The sequence below is a fragment of the Phymastichus coffea genome, unplaced genomic scaffold (genome assembly GCF_024137745.1).
Source record: "Phymastichus coffea isolate CEN01 unplaced genomic scaffold, Cenicafe_Pcof_1.1 PCOF00019, whole genome shotgun sequence".
In the NCBI taxonomy this organism is placed as follows: Eukaryota; Metazoa; Arthropoda; class Insecta; order Hymenoptera; family Eulophidae; genus Phymastichus; species Phymastichus coffea.
In genome coordinates, this window is record NW_026706830.1 from 2464088 (window position 1) to 2480926 (window position 16839).

Below are 16839 nucleotides of genomic sequence, written 5' to 3' on the forward strand. Positions count from 1 at the left end.
AAAAAGGGATAGGGTGATGGCAGAGTTAAATAAGGTAAGAAAAGGGGAAGAAGACAGAGGCAAATACCTAGAAGCAAAGAGAGAATACAGAAAGGAAATAAGAAAAGCGAAAGAAGCTGAGGGAAAAAAGTGTCAGAAGAAATAAGAAAAGATAAGACGAGAAGAAAATTCTGGGATAAAATGAATTGTAATAGGAAGAAAAGAATTGGATTAGATGGAAACATAGGAAAAGAAGAATGGTTAAAGCCCTTCAAGGAACGATTGGGAGAGAAAGAAAAGGAAGAAAGCAAAGGGGAAGAAACCGAAAACAGCGAAGAAGAAGGAAGGTGGAAAAATCAAAGTAAGAAAAGTAAAAGAGGTTATAAGAAAAACGAAAAAGAAAAAAGCGACAGGAGAAGATGGTATAGCAAACGAGGCGTTGATGGAAGGTATGGAAGGCTTGTTAAAAGATATGACAAAATGCTTAAACGGAATATGGAACGGAGAAGGATATCCGGAAGAATAAAGGAAGGGAATAATAGTACCAATATATAAGAAAGAGAGTATAGAAGAAGTAGAAAATTATAGAGGAATAACGTTGATGGACACGGGATATAAAATATATGCGGAAATACTGAGGAAAAAGCTGGAAAGAGAACTAGAAGCTAAAGAAACGCTAAGCAATACGCAGATGGGATTCAGGAAGAAAAGAGGAACAATGGACGCAATATATTTATTAAAAACAATAATAGGGAAGGAAATAATGGAAAAAGGAGAAAAACTGTTTGTATTCTTTGCCGACATGAAGGCCGATTTTGACAAGATAAAAAGGAAGAAAATATGGGAAACAATGAAAGACAAAGGGATAAATAGAAAAAATAGGAAAAGAATAGAAGAAATATATAAGAAAACAGGGAGGAAGGTAAAAGTTGGAGGAGAAATAATTGGGGAGTTCGAGACTTACAAAGGCGTAAGGCAAGGGTGCCCCTTGACCACCACGCTCTTTAATCTTGCCTTCGCCGACCTGGAATTCAAGATCAAACAGGTGCCAGAAGGAGGGGTAGTGATAGGAAGGAAGAATATATGAACATTTGAATATGCAGATGATATAGTGATGATGGCAAAGTGTGAAAGTGGAACGAAAGTGATGCTGAAAAAATTAAAAAGGTGCCTGGAAGAAAGGGGATTAGAGCTAAATGTAGGAAAATCGAAGATGAGTATACGTAAATACATAACAGCCTAAAAATCATCTGAAACTCATGTTTTCAAATTATTTTTCGTTTTTAAAGGTTTTCAGATAAATGTTAGAATAAATCTGCCTACACTGTCGTAATCTACATAAAAAAGTACATTGAAAATATATGTAGTACAGTAATTATGATTATAATAAGTCATAATAAATACATATTGAAGTTGCATCTATTGTGTTTCGTGCTAGTGCATAAGATTGGAAGTTATATCTTGGATATCTCGTGATGCAACCCCACCCCACTGACAAAAAATGTGTGATACATATTTTCGGTGTATTTCATTTTCGTAGAATACGATGGTGCAATTTGTTTCACTGAATAATCTATCTAGAAAGCGTTAGAAGAATAATATAATTTTTATTAATATGTTCCACCACTTTTCAAAAACTAAAATAATTCAACAGTATTTTAGAAGTAAAAGTACATGACATATATTTTTTCAGAGATTAGTCGGGTATTGTTTTCTAGAAAAAGATTTTTGAGCGCAATAAAATTTAAATTTAGCACCGAAAGTTTTTTCAATCAAATCATTTTGTAGGGCTTGGAAATCCCTTTATTTCCTATTTCATTTTTTTTTTCTATCTCGAAAATTGATCAAAATATCATTAAAAACCCAAATAACACAAAATGGCGTCCCATTTTGCCTCAATTCAAATTGCATTTATTTTCAATTCAAATTACATTTATTTCACACCTAACTTTATGTTCTATATTGAGCATCGACAAGAAAAAATTCTCGACCCGTTATACACTGTGCAGACTTATTTATCGATGTATAGTCTTTTATTGTTAAATTAATACGCACATGTAATTTATGTGCAAGCTATCTGATAAAGAGATACCAAAATTAAGTAATTATAATTTAAATACGTGACTTTATGTATCATTATGAATTGCTTATGGTCGACAATGATCTATTTTATGTATTTCAACAAGTACCAGAATTAAATAAAACCGGTTAAAAAGAACATAACAACTTTATTTTTCGATTGTGGAAAGGATAAGTTTTAAAAATCTGATTCTATATACATATCTATACCATAAAATTACTTCTGGTTTGATATTGCGAGACATTAACTTATTAATGAATATTTAATTTTTTTGTAAATTTCTAGAAAATTGCATATTTATGATAATTAGGCGTATTTTACGAAATTAATATTAGTTAATTTAAAAACAGATTTTAATTACTTGGATGATACTTTTAATAAATGAAAATTAAGTTAACAAAATATTTTATCTTGTTCTTTCGTTTGCTATTGATTCGTGGTGAACAAGTTATACACTTTCACGGCTTCATCACCCCTCTCAGAGAAACTTGTATGTAATATACAATTCTCTACACTACTTATCTTACGTAGGTGTAGGAAAAAGCAAATAATAGGTAAACTGAAATAAGTAAGTTATTGACTTCGTAAAACTGAAAATCTAGAAGATAGAAATTATATTATACAATTTTAATAAAATTGTGATATATATTAAAAAATTAAAAAAAATCTTTTTTAAAAAATTCGAGACTGCATTACATAAAAGTTAATTTACGATTAATGCATATTAAATATATTACATTTCATTTTACAGATATAATCCTATTACATTTGTAATATAATCATATTACATTTTTAGTCATTCATTATACTAAGAACTAATAATTATGGATCTGAAAGGGAATGGCAGTAACCACAATGAAGCAACAGAACAGTTATTTTTGGTTGATGTTCCAAGGGATCCATTAGTATCTACCGGCACCATAGTCAGTAGCAATATAACTAATGATGACGTAAACTCTGCAGAAAACGTACATCCTGACTCTCTCGTAAGCTTAATGGAAGTACAATCTTCCTCGATTTGCTTCCCTACTAAATTTCGTAAGTGGAGTCTGTTAACTTGTTCTCTTGTTTAACTTAATTAACTTTCAGTCTCCCCTTCTAGCGTAAGTTGGGTGGGTAGCGCTCAATTAAATTACTTCTAAATGAATTACGTGACAAAACCAATCCTTCTATAATAAAGTTAGAGTTAATTAGTTAATATTTAATAAATAACATTATATCTTTAGTGATGTTAAAAATTTTTCATCAAATGTTGTTCTTGAATGAAATAACGTAAAAACAGATAATTTCATGGGAATAATTTTTTTAAAAACCATGCCCTGTGCTCAAAAACTCACCTAAACTTTAGATTAAATATTTTCTTAAAATATATTTTTCATTAGAAATTGTATGCTTTTGCCATTTAAAACATGACGTAAAAATTATAGTTTTTTTTATTTATACGTGGAAAGCTTTACTTTTATCAAAGATATTCAAATAGTTTATGGCGACTGTATATGTAGTTTTTAAACACAAATATATGACCGAACATGTTTCATTTTCTAACGTAGTCTAACGTAGTCTAATTTTTTTTTTATTTTTTTTTTATTTAACATTGCTCTATTTATGTTCCATCAGTGCTAATCAGTAACGGAGGCTTGCAATGTGTTTGAGAACAAAGCACATGAAACTTTTTTCAGTGGTGCTTGTATCAATTAGCAGGGACTGGGAAGCGAACCCGAGCCTACCGGGTGCGAGTCCGTCGCCCTACCGACCGAGCCATTGCAGGCCTCAGAAACGTAGTCTAATGTATATATATATATATATATACATATTGTGACTACGTAATCTATGTATATGTACTCTGATAAATAAATAAATAAATAAAAATATGCAAAAATGTATTTATTTATTTATCAGAGTACATATACATAGATTACGTAGTCGTAAAAAATATACATATACATTACAAAGTAAATAACCTAGCAAAGGAAGTAAGTTTTCGCTTGCTTATCTGGCACACAATGATATCTAACTTATAAGTAAAACATGTCTCTGCTTATTTATGCTCCAGTAAATTAGTACTACTGGATTAAACAAGCAGGTAGGAATTTCACTTATGTAGTTTAATTTTTCTTTACCATTTGATGAGAATTAATTTTGCGTTTGTAAAATGTTCTATATTTATATTCTTTTCTGTGTGTAAATATTTTTTCTATGTTATTTAGTCTCACTGGATATATGAATCCGACAATACAAGTAACTCTCTTGTAAGGAAACATTGATCCATGTTGAAAAGCTGAGTAAGAAAGACAAGATGCTGTAAAGATCATGTCGTTATCAATTGCTAGTTTTTTATGCTTAGGTTGCAATTTTAATGAATATTGAATTTGCAAAAATTTTTATTCCTTTTTTACCTCTGTCAAATTATTATCTAGATATTTTATATTCTTATAACATCATTTTATTATTATCTAAATATTTTATATTCCTGTCATCCAATAGCAGTAACAGGCTATGCTCTTGTAATTTTTGTTTTTCTTTCTTGTATTTATCTTTTCAACAAGCTTGTTTATAGTGTCGAAACTGTTTGAAATGATTTGTATTGTATGCAGGTACCGTAACGTGGAATAGCGTATATTTGGGTGATCATTTATAGTATAAGTTGCAGATACCGTATGCACATAGGTATATTCTAATATTTAATAGTAAACTATCAAAAAATACAGTTTCCTCGTGGCTTTCCCATGTAGAATCTGCATCATCATTACAGTTCTTGTTTTTGTAAAAGAACTCTCAATTGATTGCACTTATATTCTTAATTTATATACATAATATTAATAAGAGTATTTAAAATTTCTCTCTCATCTATATTTTACCTTTCCTTTTCTATTTCTCTTGTTATCTGTTATTTAAAGTTCATTTGATTATTTGTTGAGGTACACATTGCTCTTATATAACTATTTTTAATGTTTATTTGTAACTCCTTTTTTAGTGATTGCAAGCTATTATAACTTATATTGGTTACTGATGTGCTTGTCAGATGGTTCGTCAAAGTGATACAGCAAAGACTTATATATGAAAGATTGATCAATATAAAGTAGAATTTTATCTCTTATGACATTGTTTTTATTAACTAATTTTAGTAGTCTTGTTTGCAAGTTTTGTATTCCTTTTATTTTTCCAGTATTATTCTATAGATAATAATGCTATTAAATTAAGGATAGTAAAGTATTCTTAATAACTCAGTATTAATGATTTTGAATAATTTTTAAATACAAAAGTTAGGTACTAGATTCTATTGTACTGATTTTGTGTATACACGTTCCATTTCATGTTACTATAAAATGTAATATCTTATTTTGTGTTATCTACTCTTCTAATTTTTTATCAGGAATTCTAATATATACATGTTTTTTGTAGATGTATTGAGGTTATTGCTATGTTCTACAGTTGCGGGCAAAAGTGTCCGGCCAAAGTTGTTTTTATGTTTTGATCATGTATAAATGATGCAAAGTAGCAACACAAACATATCTTACTAAAGTACTTTTATTATGCATTCAAATCACGTTGTCCAACAATTTGTTATAATGCTTAACAAAATTTTATATCGATAATAGAAAATATGGCTTATTCATAAGTATCCGGCCAACTATTACGTAGATACAATTCGCGTGGCTTTGTTTACATTATCGGTCACAAAGGTATGTAAGCGCTGAAACTGTTTATCAGTTATGCTCTGACATCAGTATCAATCGGTAAACATGCCGAAACGCACGTCTGTAGATATTCGATAAGTCGTAATTAAATTACACAATGAAGGAAAGGTTTCTCGTTATATATCTAAAATTCTAGACATAGGGAAATCGACTGTGAATGATATAATTATTAGATTCCACAGCACTAACACTCTGAAAGATAAAAAGAGTTCTAGGAGGCCAAGAAAAACCACTAATCGTGTTGACAAATTGATCAAAAGAAAAGCTGTCGTAGATGTTAAAAAGAATGCTGCCATTATTGCACGCGAATTACGCGAAGAAAATGTAGCAGACATCAGTCGTAGTACTGTATCACGTAGACTGAGAGAAGTGGGACTTGTTGGACGTGTTGGTGTGAAAAAACCACTTATTAGTAAGAAAAACAAGAAGGCCAGACTAGAATTTGCTAAAAAATATGAAAGCTATATTGTTGAGGACTGGAAAAAAGTGCTGTTTTCGGATGAAACTAAAATCAATCTATTTGGAAATGATGGTAGAAGGTATGTGCAGCGACCGGTAGGTAGTAGATATGATTCAAGATACCAAATACCGACTGTGAAGCATGGTGGAGGTAGCATAATGCTATGGGGTGCATTTTCATGGAAAGGCGTCGGCATAGAAGGCAATATGGACTCTGTCGTGTACAAGGATATTATATTGGAGCAAATGCTACTTTATGCTCGACAAAACATGCCCAGAGGATGGATATTTCAGCAGGATAATGATCCAAAACACAGGTCACACCTCCTTCAGCAAGTTTTTAGTAAGAAAAAAATTCGAGTTTTACAGTGGCCGAGTCAGTCTCCAGACTTAAATCCTATTGAACACTTATGGCAAGAGCTAAAAATGAGATTAGGAAATCAAAACTATGCTAATAAAGCCTCCCTATAGCAAAAAGTGCAACGTCGAACAATATCTCTCATGATAGGATTGTGACACTTATTGAATCGATGCCTCACCGATGTGCTGCCGTGATAGCTTCTAAGGGTATGGCTACGAAGTTCTGATGACTGTGAGTAGTATAGCAATGTATGTTCCAGCACACCTGCGGGGGGTCCGTAACCCTTTGACCCCACCGGGCTTAACCCTTTGGACCCCCTGGCTATGTTAATAATAATTATTATTGTTAACAATTATTATTAACAATATTCGTGGGGGGTCCCTTGGTTTAACCCTTTGATTCCCTGGCCTCTATCCCTTCTATGTTAATTATTATTATTATTATTAATGTTAATAATTGTTTATAATTTTTGAGGAAGGTTTCTAGGGCTCCTAGTCCCTAGGGCTCCTAGTCCCTAGGGATCCTATACCTAGTGCTTTTAGTCTAATTAAATTTAAATGTTTTTTTAAAGTTATAAATATATATATATATTATTAATAATTTACTTACTACATTGAGAATGAAACGAATATAGAAAATAGCGACGATTTTTTTTTGAAAAAAATGAAAAGACAGACCGGAGAATCGAACCGGAGTCCTCTGGGTTGGCAGGCTAGCGTTCTACCACTAGAGCCAATGCCACATGTACCTTAGAGGATGCATATTGTGTATATTAGCTACACACGCATACATTTGGTATAGGGCCCGAGCGTGCGGAGGAGGAGGAGGGGAGCGCATGCTGTCTATAGTTCTGGCCTGATGGGGGTGCGCTACTATAGCAGTATTAAATGTATGCTCTCTCTCTCTAGCTCTGACTCAGCGTGGTCCACAGTGGGAGGAGGAGGGGAGCGTATGCTGTCTATAGTTCTGACCTGACGGGGATGCGCTACTATAGTAGTAGTAAACGTGCGCTCTCTCTCTTTCTCTCTCTGTCTCTCTCTCTCCTACGCTCTAGCTAAGCGTGGACCATGATGTGCGGAGGGGAGCGTATGCTGTCTATAGTCAACACGTGCTCTCTCCACGAAGGGAACTGTTTTCGTGAGAATGCTAGAGACTACGAATGCAGTCGCTCGACTGACACCTCCTTGAGATGTTCCTCCTAAACATCTCTGCTAGGAGAGAACCTTATTCTCATCCATTCACCCTTTCTTACAATCGTTATGATTATTTTACTATTTAAATAAGAACACATTTATTATTTATTTAATATTTATTATTTTTAATTATACATTGAATAGAGTACACTTTGTCTATAATCTTTATGTTCAGTGTCTGACATAGCTATTTTTAAATATTCAGTTGAATTTTTATATGAATTATAGTCATCTGTAAATCTTTCGACTGTGTCGATCCCTTTTGATTTTGCTTGTTTTTGTCTTTCCATCATCCAATCGTGTATCTTTTGTGTATTTACTGCAGCACATACTATACTCTCGCCATTCTGACTATGATATATACATGATGGTTTAAATTTAAGACTTAAATCTTCCAATCGCGGACATCTCATTTCAGTTTCGATATCTAAAATATTTCTGTAATTAAAAAAAAAAAACTAATTAAATTCGAATTTGGAATTTTGTACTATTGTATATTATTTGAACCTACTTTTCAGGAATAATTTTTTTAAGCCATTGCTTCTTTTGTAATCCTTTCACATAAATATTTCTACAATTATGTAAATGACTACGTATAGTACAATTTAAAAAATTATATGGTAAAATACCATTTCTCCATAATATACCTATAAAATTGATTTTATTAAATATTTCAAATAAAATCAATGTTAATTAACGATAATTAAAATAAATACCATGATGATGTAATTCCAACCACTTATTAACACTTTGATATTCAATAGACAGTTTGAGCCAATGATATGGAGGTTTAAAAAGTAGTACTGTAGGTGAAGTATTAGAACATACTGGTAAATAGGCAAACTCCTTACAAATAAAAGTATTATTGAGACTCTGAAAGCCTTAAATATCTAAAATATAGTCCATCATTCTCTATGATATGTGAGCTGAATCGTATCTCAAAGCAATAATGACTATATTTTTATTCTGAAGATCTATATATAAACCCTTTAATACTAAATTAATAAGTTAGATGGTGCTACAGTCGGTTCACCCCCACTCTTTCGTTTGAGCTAACCCTTCCATATACTGCCTACAGCGCCCACACTTTGTAGGCAGCGCCCTCAGTTTGCTGACAGCGCCCTCACTTAACCTTTAAAAGCAGCTTTGGCCTAGCAAAAGAGCGCAGTCTCTCGAGACAGCCTGCGAGCTAAGCTTGCCTTACCTTACGCCATTTGCAAGTAGTTCCTCAGTAGTTAGTTGAATCCTTATTGATTTGTTAAACAAATCAATATTCATTACCAACTGAGAACAAGTTCATTTTAGAGCTGTTCACTACCTTTTCCATCCTTTCATCATAATAATCCTTTATACAACTATAGACATGTGACTGTACAAGACAATAAAACTAGATAACTAACAACATGACTTCTATCGCCTATTTTGAAGAAACAATTAAAAATTTATGGAAAGCTTATAACCATTCGAACGATTTAGATATATACGATTGTATTAGATGGAGAAATCTAACAGTTAATGCTATAATTTCAATTAATGAATTTATGAAACGATCTGATTTAAGTAGAGCAATTCGACAAAGGTGTCAAACTTGTGCTTGTCATTTGAATTCTATTGAAGTCAATTTAAGTAAAACTATAAAAGTTGGTGGAAGTATACAACCATTAACAGCTATTCAGGATGAAATTCTAGGAGATGGAGTTGTTTGGAGACCAATTCATTCAGCCTTTGAAAATCGAATTAGTACAGTCTGTATAGTTAATCAACATCATTTAGATATAAAAACATTTCTAGTTGCCGCAAATCAACTATTATAAATTAAAATACCTCAATTTCTTGCTATCCATAATAACTTAAAAATAAATACAGAAATGGCATCACAATTTATCATAAAGAAAAATCAAGAAGAAGATATTCAAATCAAGTATTTCAATACAGAAAATGTTTGCATTTATAAGACTACTGATCTTGATAGATGGTTTCAAAATAACGTTAAAGATATTATACTTAAACAAATCGAAGAATTTCAAGAAAGAGACTCAGGCTGGTCGTTAAAAACTATTGTCGGTCTCATTATTAATATAAATAAGTATAATCCACTTAAACCATGCTCGTATATACCATTACCGTCAAGCATAGATAATAAAAGAGCCTGTGTTAATGTAAAAAATGAAGACAATGAATGTTTTAAATGGGCTATACTTTCATGCCTTCATCCAGTTGCAAGAAATCCAAACAGAGTAATTAAGTACAAGCCCTATGAGAATGAACTGAATTTTGATGGTATAAGCTTCCCTGTAAAAATAAAAAGTATTCCTAAATTTGAAAAGTTGAATAATAGAAGTGTAAATTTATATATACTAAAAAAATATGGATCGAAATATGAAGTCTCACCGTGCTATATAACGAAATTAAAACAAACTAAACATGTGAACTTTCTCTTAATACAAAACGAATATATTGATGAAAATAAGACTAATAGACCACAAATATCAATAGATGATGAAAAATTCAAATTAGAAACTCACTACGTATGGATTAAAACTTTATCTGCTCTCCTTCGTAGACAAGTTACTCAACATACTGAAAAAATTTATCTTTGCGAACGTTGCCTTCATTATTTTACTAACAAGGAAAATTTGAAATCTCATGAAGTTGACTGTTCCAAAATAAATAAGTGTCGGATTAATTTACTTGACGATGCTACTTTAGAATTTAAAAATTTTAAACATAAAGAGGAAGTTCCATTTATTATATACGCGGATTTTGAATGTCTGTTAAAACCTATAGAAGATCCTAATAGAAATCTCAATGTTACGAGACATAGTTTCCAAGAACATGAAGCCTATAGCATTGGATTATATATAAAATGCCGTTATGATGATAGTAAGTCGATATATAAGTCATATAGAAAAAAATTAAATGAAGACGAATCACCAGCATCATGGTTTATAAAGCAATTGAAGTCCCTAGTGATTGAGTTAGAAAAGATATATAATAATGCAATAAAAATGGATTTATCATTTATTAATGAACGGACATTCCAAACGGCAAGAAGATGTCATATTTGCAACCAATATTTTCAAGATAACCAAAAACGAGTTCGTGATCATTGTCATTTAACAGGAAAATTTAGAGGTGCAGCTCACAATCATTGCAATTTGAATTATAAAAATGCTGCTTTCATACCAGTCGTATTTCATAACTTTACAGGCTATGACTCACATTTTATTATAACAGAAATTGCTACTAACTCAGAATTTGAAGGAAAGATCTCTGTTCTCGCTGAAAACAAGGAGCGATACATATCCTTCACAAAAGAAGTTGCAAACAGTCGAATTAGCTTTCGTTTCATTGATTCCTTTCGATTTATGCCTACATCTCTAGATAAATTAGCATATTATTTACCTCAGCTAGATATTGTACAGAGAGAATTTCAGAAAGATAATTATACTTTAGAAGAGATTAATTTACTCAAAAGAAAAGGAGTTTTCCCATATGAATACATAGAAAATTTAAATAGATTAACTGAGACAGAGTTACCATCTATTGAAAAATTTCATAGTCAATTGACAGATAGTGATATTCCTACTGAAGAATATAAGCATGCTCAAAACGTATGGAATATTTTCGGTAGTATTTGGAAGAAAATAGATTTAGGAATGTATTCTGATCTCTATCTGAAAACTGATGTACTTTTACTAGCTGATATTTTTGAGAATTTTCGATCAACCTGTAAGAATGCATATGATCTCGATCCTGCTCATTATTACACTACTCCTGGATTAACATGGGACGCGATGTTAAAATATACAAATATGAACTTGAACTATTAACAGATATAGATATGGTTTTATTCATTCAAAAAGGTATTCGTGGATGTATTAGTCAATGCTGCAATAGATTTTCAAAAGCAAACAATAAATATATGGGTGAAGAATTCAATAAGGATGAGCCAAACAAATTTTTAATGTATTATGACGTAAACAACCTTTATGGTTGGGCTATGACTCAATCACTACCATTTGAGGGCTTCAAATGGGATTCAAATGTGGATATGTCAAATTTTTTCAATATCTCTGATGATAGCGACGTAGGCTATATTTTAGAAGTAGATCTAGAGTATCCACAAGAGCTGCATGATGAACATAAAGACCTACCTCTTTGTCCTGAACATACTAAACCACCCGGATCAAAACAGAAAAAACTTTTGACAACGCTTTATGATAAAGAACGATACGTTATTCATTATAGAGCGTTAAAACAAGCTCTCAAATATGGACTAAAACTCAAAAAGATATATAGAGCGCTAGAATTCAAACAAAAACAATGGCTGAAACCATATGTTGATTTAAATACTGAAAAAAGAAAGCAAGCTAAAAATGAGTTTGAAAAATTATTTTACAAGCTTATGATTAATGCAGTATATGGAAAAACAATGGAAGACGAAAGAAAACGAAAAGATGTCAAACTGATCAATCAATGGGGTGGTAGATATGGCGCTGAAGCTCAAATTGCCCAACCAAATTTCCATAGTAGTTCCATCTTTCATGAAAATTTAGCTGCTATTCAATTATCGCTGACAACTATCAGTATTAAAAAACCTATATACATCGGTCTATGTGTATTAGATCTTTCAAAAACATTAGTCTATGACTTTCATTATGGTTACATGAAGCAACGTATTGGTGAAAAATGTAAATTACTTTATACTGATACTGACAGCCTCATTTATGAAATTCAAGATGTCGATATGTATGAGATCATGAAAGTAGATATTGATAAATTTGACACATCGGACTATCCTGCTGATAATCAATTTGGAATGCCTCTAGCTAACAAAAAAGTTCTTGGTGTTATGAAGGATGAGTGCAATGCTGCTATTATGAGGGAGTACATTGGGTTACGAAGTAAACTATACAGTATTGAAATAATAAATAAGGATCCCTTGAAAAAGGCAAAAGGAGTGAAAAAACATACAGTAAAAAATACAATAACTCATTCAGATTATCGAAGGTGTTTAAACGAAATGGAAATTATTAAACGTACTCAATGTAATATTCGATCTAAATTACATCAAGTATTAACAGAGAGAGAGGAAAAGACAGCACTAAGCCCTCATGATGATAAACGATGTATTTTTTATAATAATCCGGACACACTTCCATGGGGGCATTATAAAACTCTCGAAATTGCTGAAATGAAAGAAAGAGTTGAACAGCTACGAAGAAAGAGGTATAGAGAAGAAGACGAAGTGATAGAACAAAATAGTAATATGAAAAGATTCAGATTTGAAGAAAATAATTCTAGAGGGCAGCACTAGCGAAAGAATTCTACTCCTTCGACAGTTACTAGATGGCGCTGATGACTAGTAATGGAGAGGGAGAAACAATGGATATCCGAGTCTACAGAGTGGGAGAATGGTTTTAGATGAAGAATCATGAGAGAGGGGAGACTGAAAGAGAGGGAAGCGGCGACGGCGGCTTGAGCTTTAAGAGTGGGGATGCCACTTATAAAACTAAGAGCTCACTCTTGTTCCAAACAGTTGCTCATCTCTCACTCAAGCAACAGTCTTACCTCTAATACGTCTTCCACTAACTATTGAAACAAGTAAGATGTTTAAATAATTTTAGTTTATTAATACCTTAGTAATAAATAAATAAATAATTCTTTGATTTTTTATTTTACAGAATGGATTTCTCAGCAATAAATAAAATTTCGAAGACGACTTTCCTTCCTCGGAAGGCGATGTCCCAATTAACATCAAACACGTTATACCAAGTAACAAAAGTTAGATCATTAACAACGAAATATGGATTTAGCGTTGTTATTACAGTTGACGACGAATTTGATGTGTTCCTGCCTAAAAGGGTTAACATTGTACTCGAAAAAGATGAAGAAATGTTGAACAACCTACATCAGACTAGTGAGAAGGATGAATTATTTATTTACCATATTGTCGGTTCAAACTTCGAATTTAAACATAATTGTATTTTCAACGAATAGTAATTAAATGTATTATAATACTAATGTAAATAGCTACACTATGAATAATAAAAAAAAATATATCTAATTAAATAGTCTTTTTTCCTTTATTTAACTATCCTCTTATTTCCTTTTGTGGAGAGGTAAAAAAAAAGTTCTTAATGTAGCCCTTTCCATTGAATTTCATCTCAATGTAAAGGTGACTCATGAGCGTTGATTCGAAAGGAAGTACCTCACAGGTGAGAGCGAAGGTTGGGGCTCTCACTATTCCTATAATTAACCTTAAGTTCCGATAGAGGGCAGTCATTCGAGTTCTAATATATTTATAAGAAGAATGCATAGTTTGCTTTACCATCATTCAGTGAGAAGAAATAGCTATAGCAAGACTATCCTCTTGTGGTTCATCATGGCGCCTATTAGAAGAAACAAGAAGAGCATTCGCGCTTCGAAGTATGTATGGTTCTCAAATAATATTCAAATTCATCATCTTCCTATTGAAGACAAAGACTCGAGAAAAGGAGTGTGGGAGCAGCTTGCACGAGATCGAGAACGCTTCCAACGTCGTATTATGCAACTAAGTAGTATAATATCGCGAGCACTATTTAAAAAACGTATAATAATGATGAATCATATTCTTGAACCTATACTAAAAAATCATTGTATAATATATACACTTAACAAACTAAAAATCTAAGTGGAGGTGGAAGAAGCAGCAAGTGGAGGTGGAAGAAGTAGCAAGTGGAGGGAGGCGGCCGTGCCGGCTAGAAAAAAGTGTAGGTGGGGAAAAGGTCTTAAGAGAGAGAGAAGAGCTCGGAAAACGTCATTCTGTTAGAAGAATCATTACCAGTAGTATCCACTTCCTTCTCCACTATTCTCAAGTCTTCGATAGCAAGATGGACTTAGAAATGTTAAATAAAATAGCTATGAAGCCCTTTGATCCACTACCGGAGAAAAATCATTATGAACTTGAAGAAAATCGTTGTTATTTAGTAACAAACTTTAAGGAAGAAGATAACAATCGAATCATTCTCGATCTCGATTGTGAATTCCAACTTATTTTACCAGATCGAATTTCAAGAGCCATCATGAAACATTATGATCTTTATATATTACTTTCAGATCATGTACAAAAATATTGTTTACAGATTGAATATCATAGCGCTCGTAGATTTCAATTTATTATTTAATGTAACAACAATGTATCTTTATTTCAATAAAGTATGTACAATAAATTTATTATAAAATATATTGTGGAGAGGTAAATGAGTCACAGGTGTTTCTACTAAAGCAGGTTTCGACTTGTTCTAATGGACTCACAAGTGATGATGTTCAAATGGAAGTACCTCACAGGTGAGAGCGAAGGTTGGGGCTCTTACCATTAAAATAAAACAAAAATTATTTATTATTATTGTGATATTTATTTGAATAAAATTTACTTTACATAAACGTCTTTATTCTTTCATATGTATAAAGTCTTATCTATCCATGAATTGTGTGAATTGTCGAATCCCAACCATTTAACGTATACTTGATTACCACGTTTCCTTAAAACTTTTTCAATGAGATATACATCAGGATACATAGCTTTCTCTAGTTCTTGCACGTAAAAACCTCCAACAATCGGATTGCCTTTATAATCTCTTAAATGATAAGTGATAGGCTTTGTCTTCGCAACTCGTTGAATAGTAAAAATCTCAGTAGACCAGTTAGGAGTGTATCCTTTTTCGAAAACGTGTTTAGACTTGCTCACACGTACTTTATCGCCTACTTGAAATTTAGGGCTCTTAACGAAAAGACGTCGGTCGTAGGAGAATCGTCTCAACACCTGCATTTCATTCTCTTTAGTTACATCTTTTGGCTTCATATCTATCGTACGATGTTTTCGATTATTGTAAGATTTCAATAAATCAGCTAGAATGTTGATCCATTTGTAATTTCCTTGAAGACTGAATTTTTTCCACATGACATTTTTTAGCGTGCGATTGAAACGTTCACAAATAGTTGCCTTAAGATTGCTATAAGTAGAATAAAGGTTTATTTTATATTTTTTCATTAAACTTTGAAAATTTGTATTGTAGAACTCTTTGCCTCTATCCACTTGAAGATTTTTAGGAATGCGTCCCTTTTTTAATACAGACTCCATTGCGTTAGTGACATCTGTAGCAGTTTTCTGTTTTACTGGAACTCCCCAAGCATATTTAGAGAACGTATCTATAATAGTTAATAGATAGCGAAAACCTTTATTCTCTCTAGAATAGTTTTGCATCTCAACAAGATCAGCTTGCCACGTCTCATCAATTCCGCGTATATCGACTTTTCGACGAGGATAGTTTCGACGTGCTGGTTTGTGTAACTCATCCACCACTCTTTGATGTTTCATTTTAAAGTTTTTTTTTTAAATTTCAAACGGTCCAATTTTTGTAAAAATGTCTAACGGTCCAATAGTTTTTTCTATCACTTTCTCTTTCTGTTTCTCTTTATGATTACTAATATTATCTTTTTCTAACTTAGCAATAATTACTTGATGCTTTACTAATTCTAATCTTATTGTATCCAATGATTTTGAGAGATCATTTATCATACTCGTAAGCGTAGTAACGTTAGCTATAATAGTTTTTTGCAACGTTCGTAAGTTTACAGCATCGTTACTCTCCTGAGGATCGGCTATATAACAAATTCTTTTGTCATTCGCGTCGTATTGTCCGTCTTTAGTGATATTATACCCTATACCAGGAGGACCTTGATTACCCTCCTTTTTTTTCAATGTACGTCCAAACACATCAACACTCATTTTATTACTAAGGAATATTTAGAATTGTCTTAATATATATAGCCAGCTTCACGTAATTCTTCAATGATTGAATGAATTTCATTAATATGACTAGGATTACCAGCGGTTTGTTCGGCGATAAGCAATCTCAATCGATCAACGAGCTCGTTTGGATCATCCCAATATACATAATCAAATAATGTTCCTTTTCTTGCTATTTTATAGTTAGGAAAAAGACCTCTTCCATCAATAGTCAATTTTCGCTTCTTAGCACTACCACTTAAAGATAAATTTGGACCAATATACTTTTTGAATTT

The 16839-nt window shown here is 32.2% G+C and overlaps 1 protein-coding gene across 1 annotated transcript in view; it reads left to right on the forward strand.

The window, feature by feature from the left end:
- Nucleotides 1-2883: 2883 nt before the first annotated feature.
- LOC131675327 (paired box protein Pax-6-like) overlaps nucleotides 2884-16839 on the forward strand; it is a 213815-nt gene continuing 199859 nt past the window's right edge. The window contains exon 1 of the mRNA XM_058954262.1: nucleotides 2884-3097. Within this exon, the coding sequence (XP_058810245.1) occupies nucleotides 2884-3097 (214 nt within the window). The remainder of the gene's footprint in view (nucleotides 3098-16839) is intronic.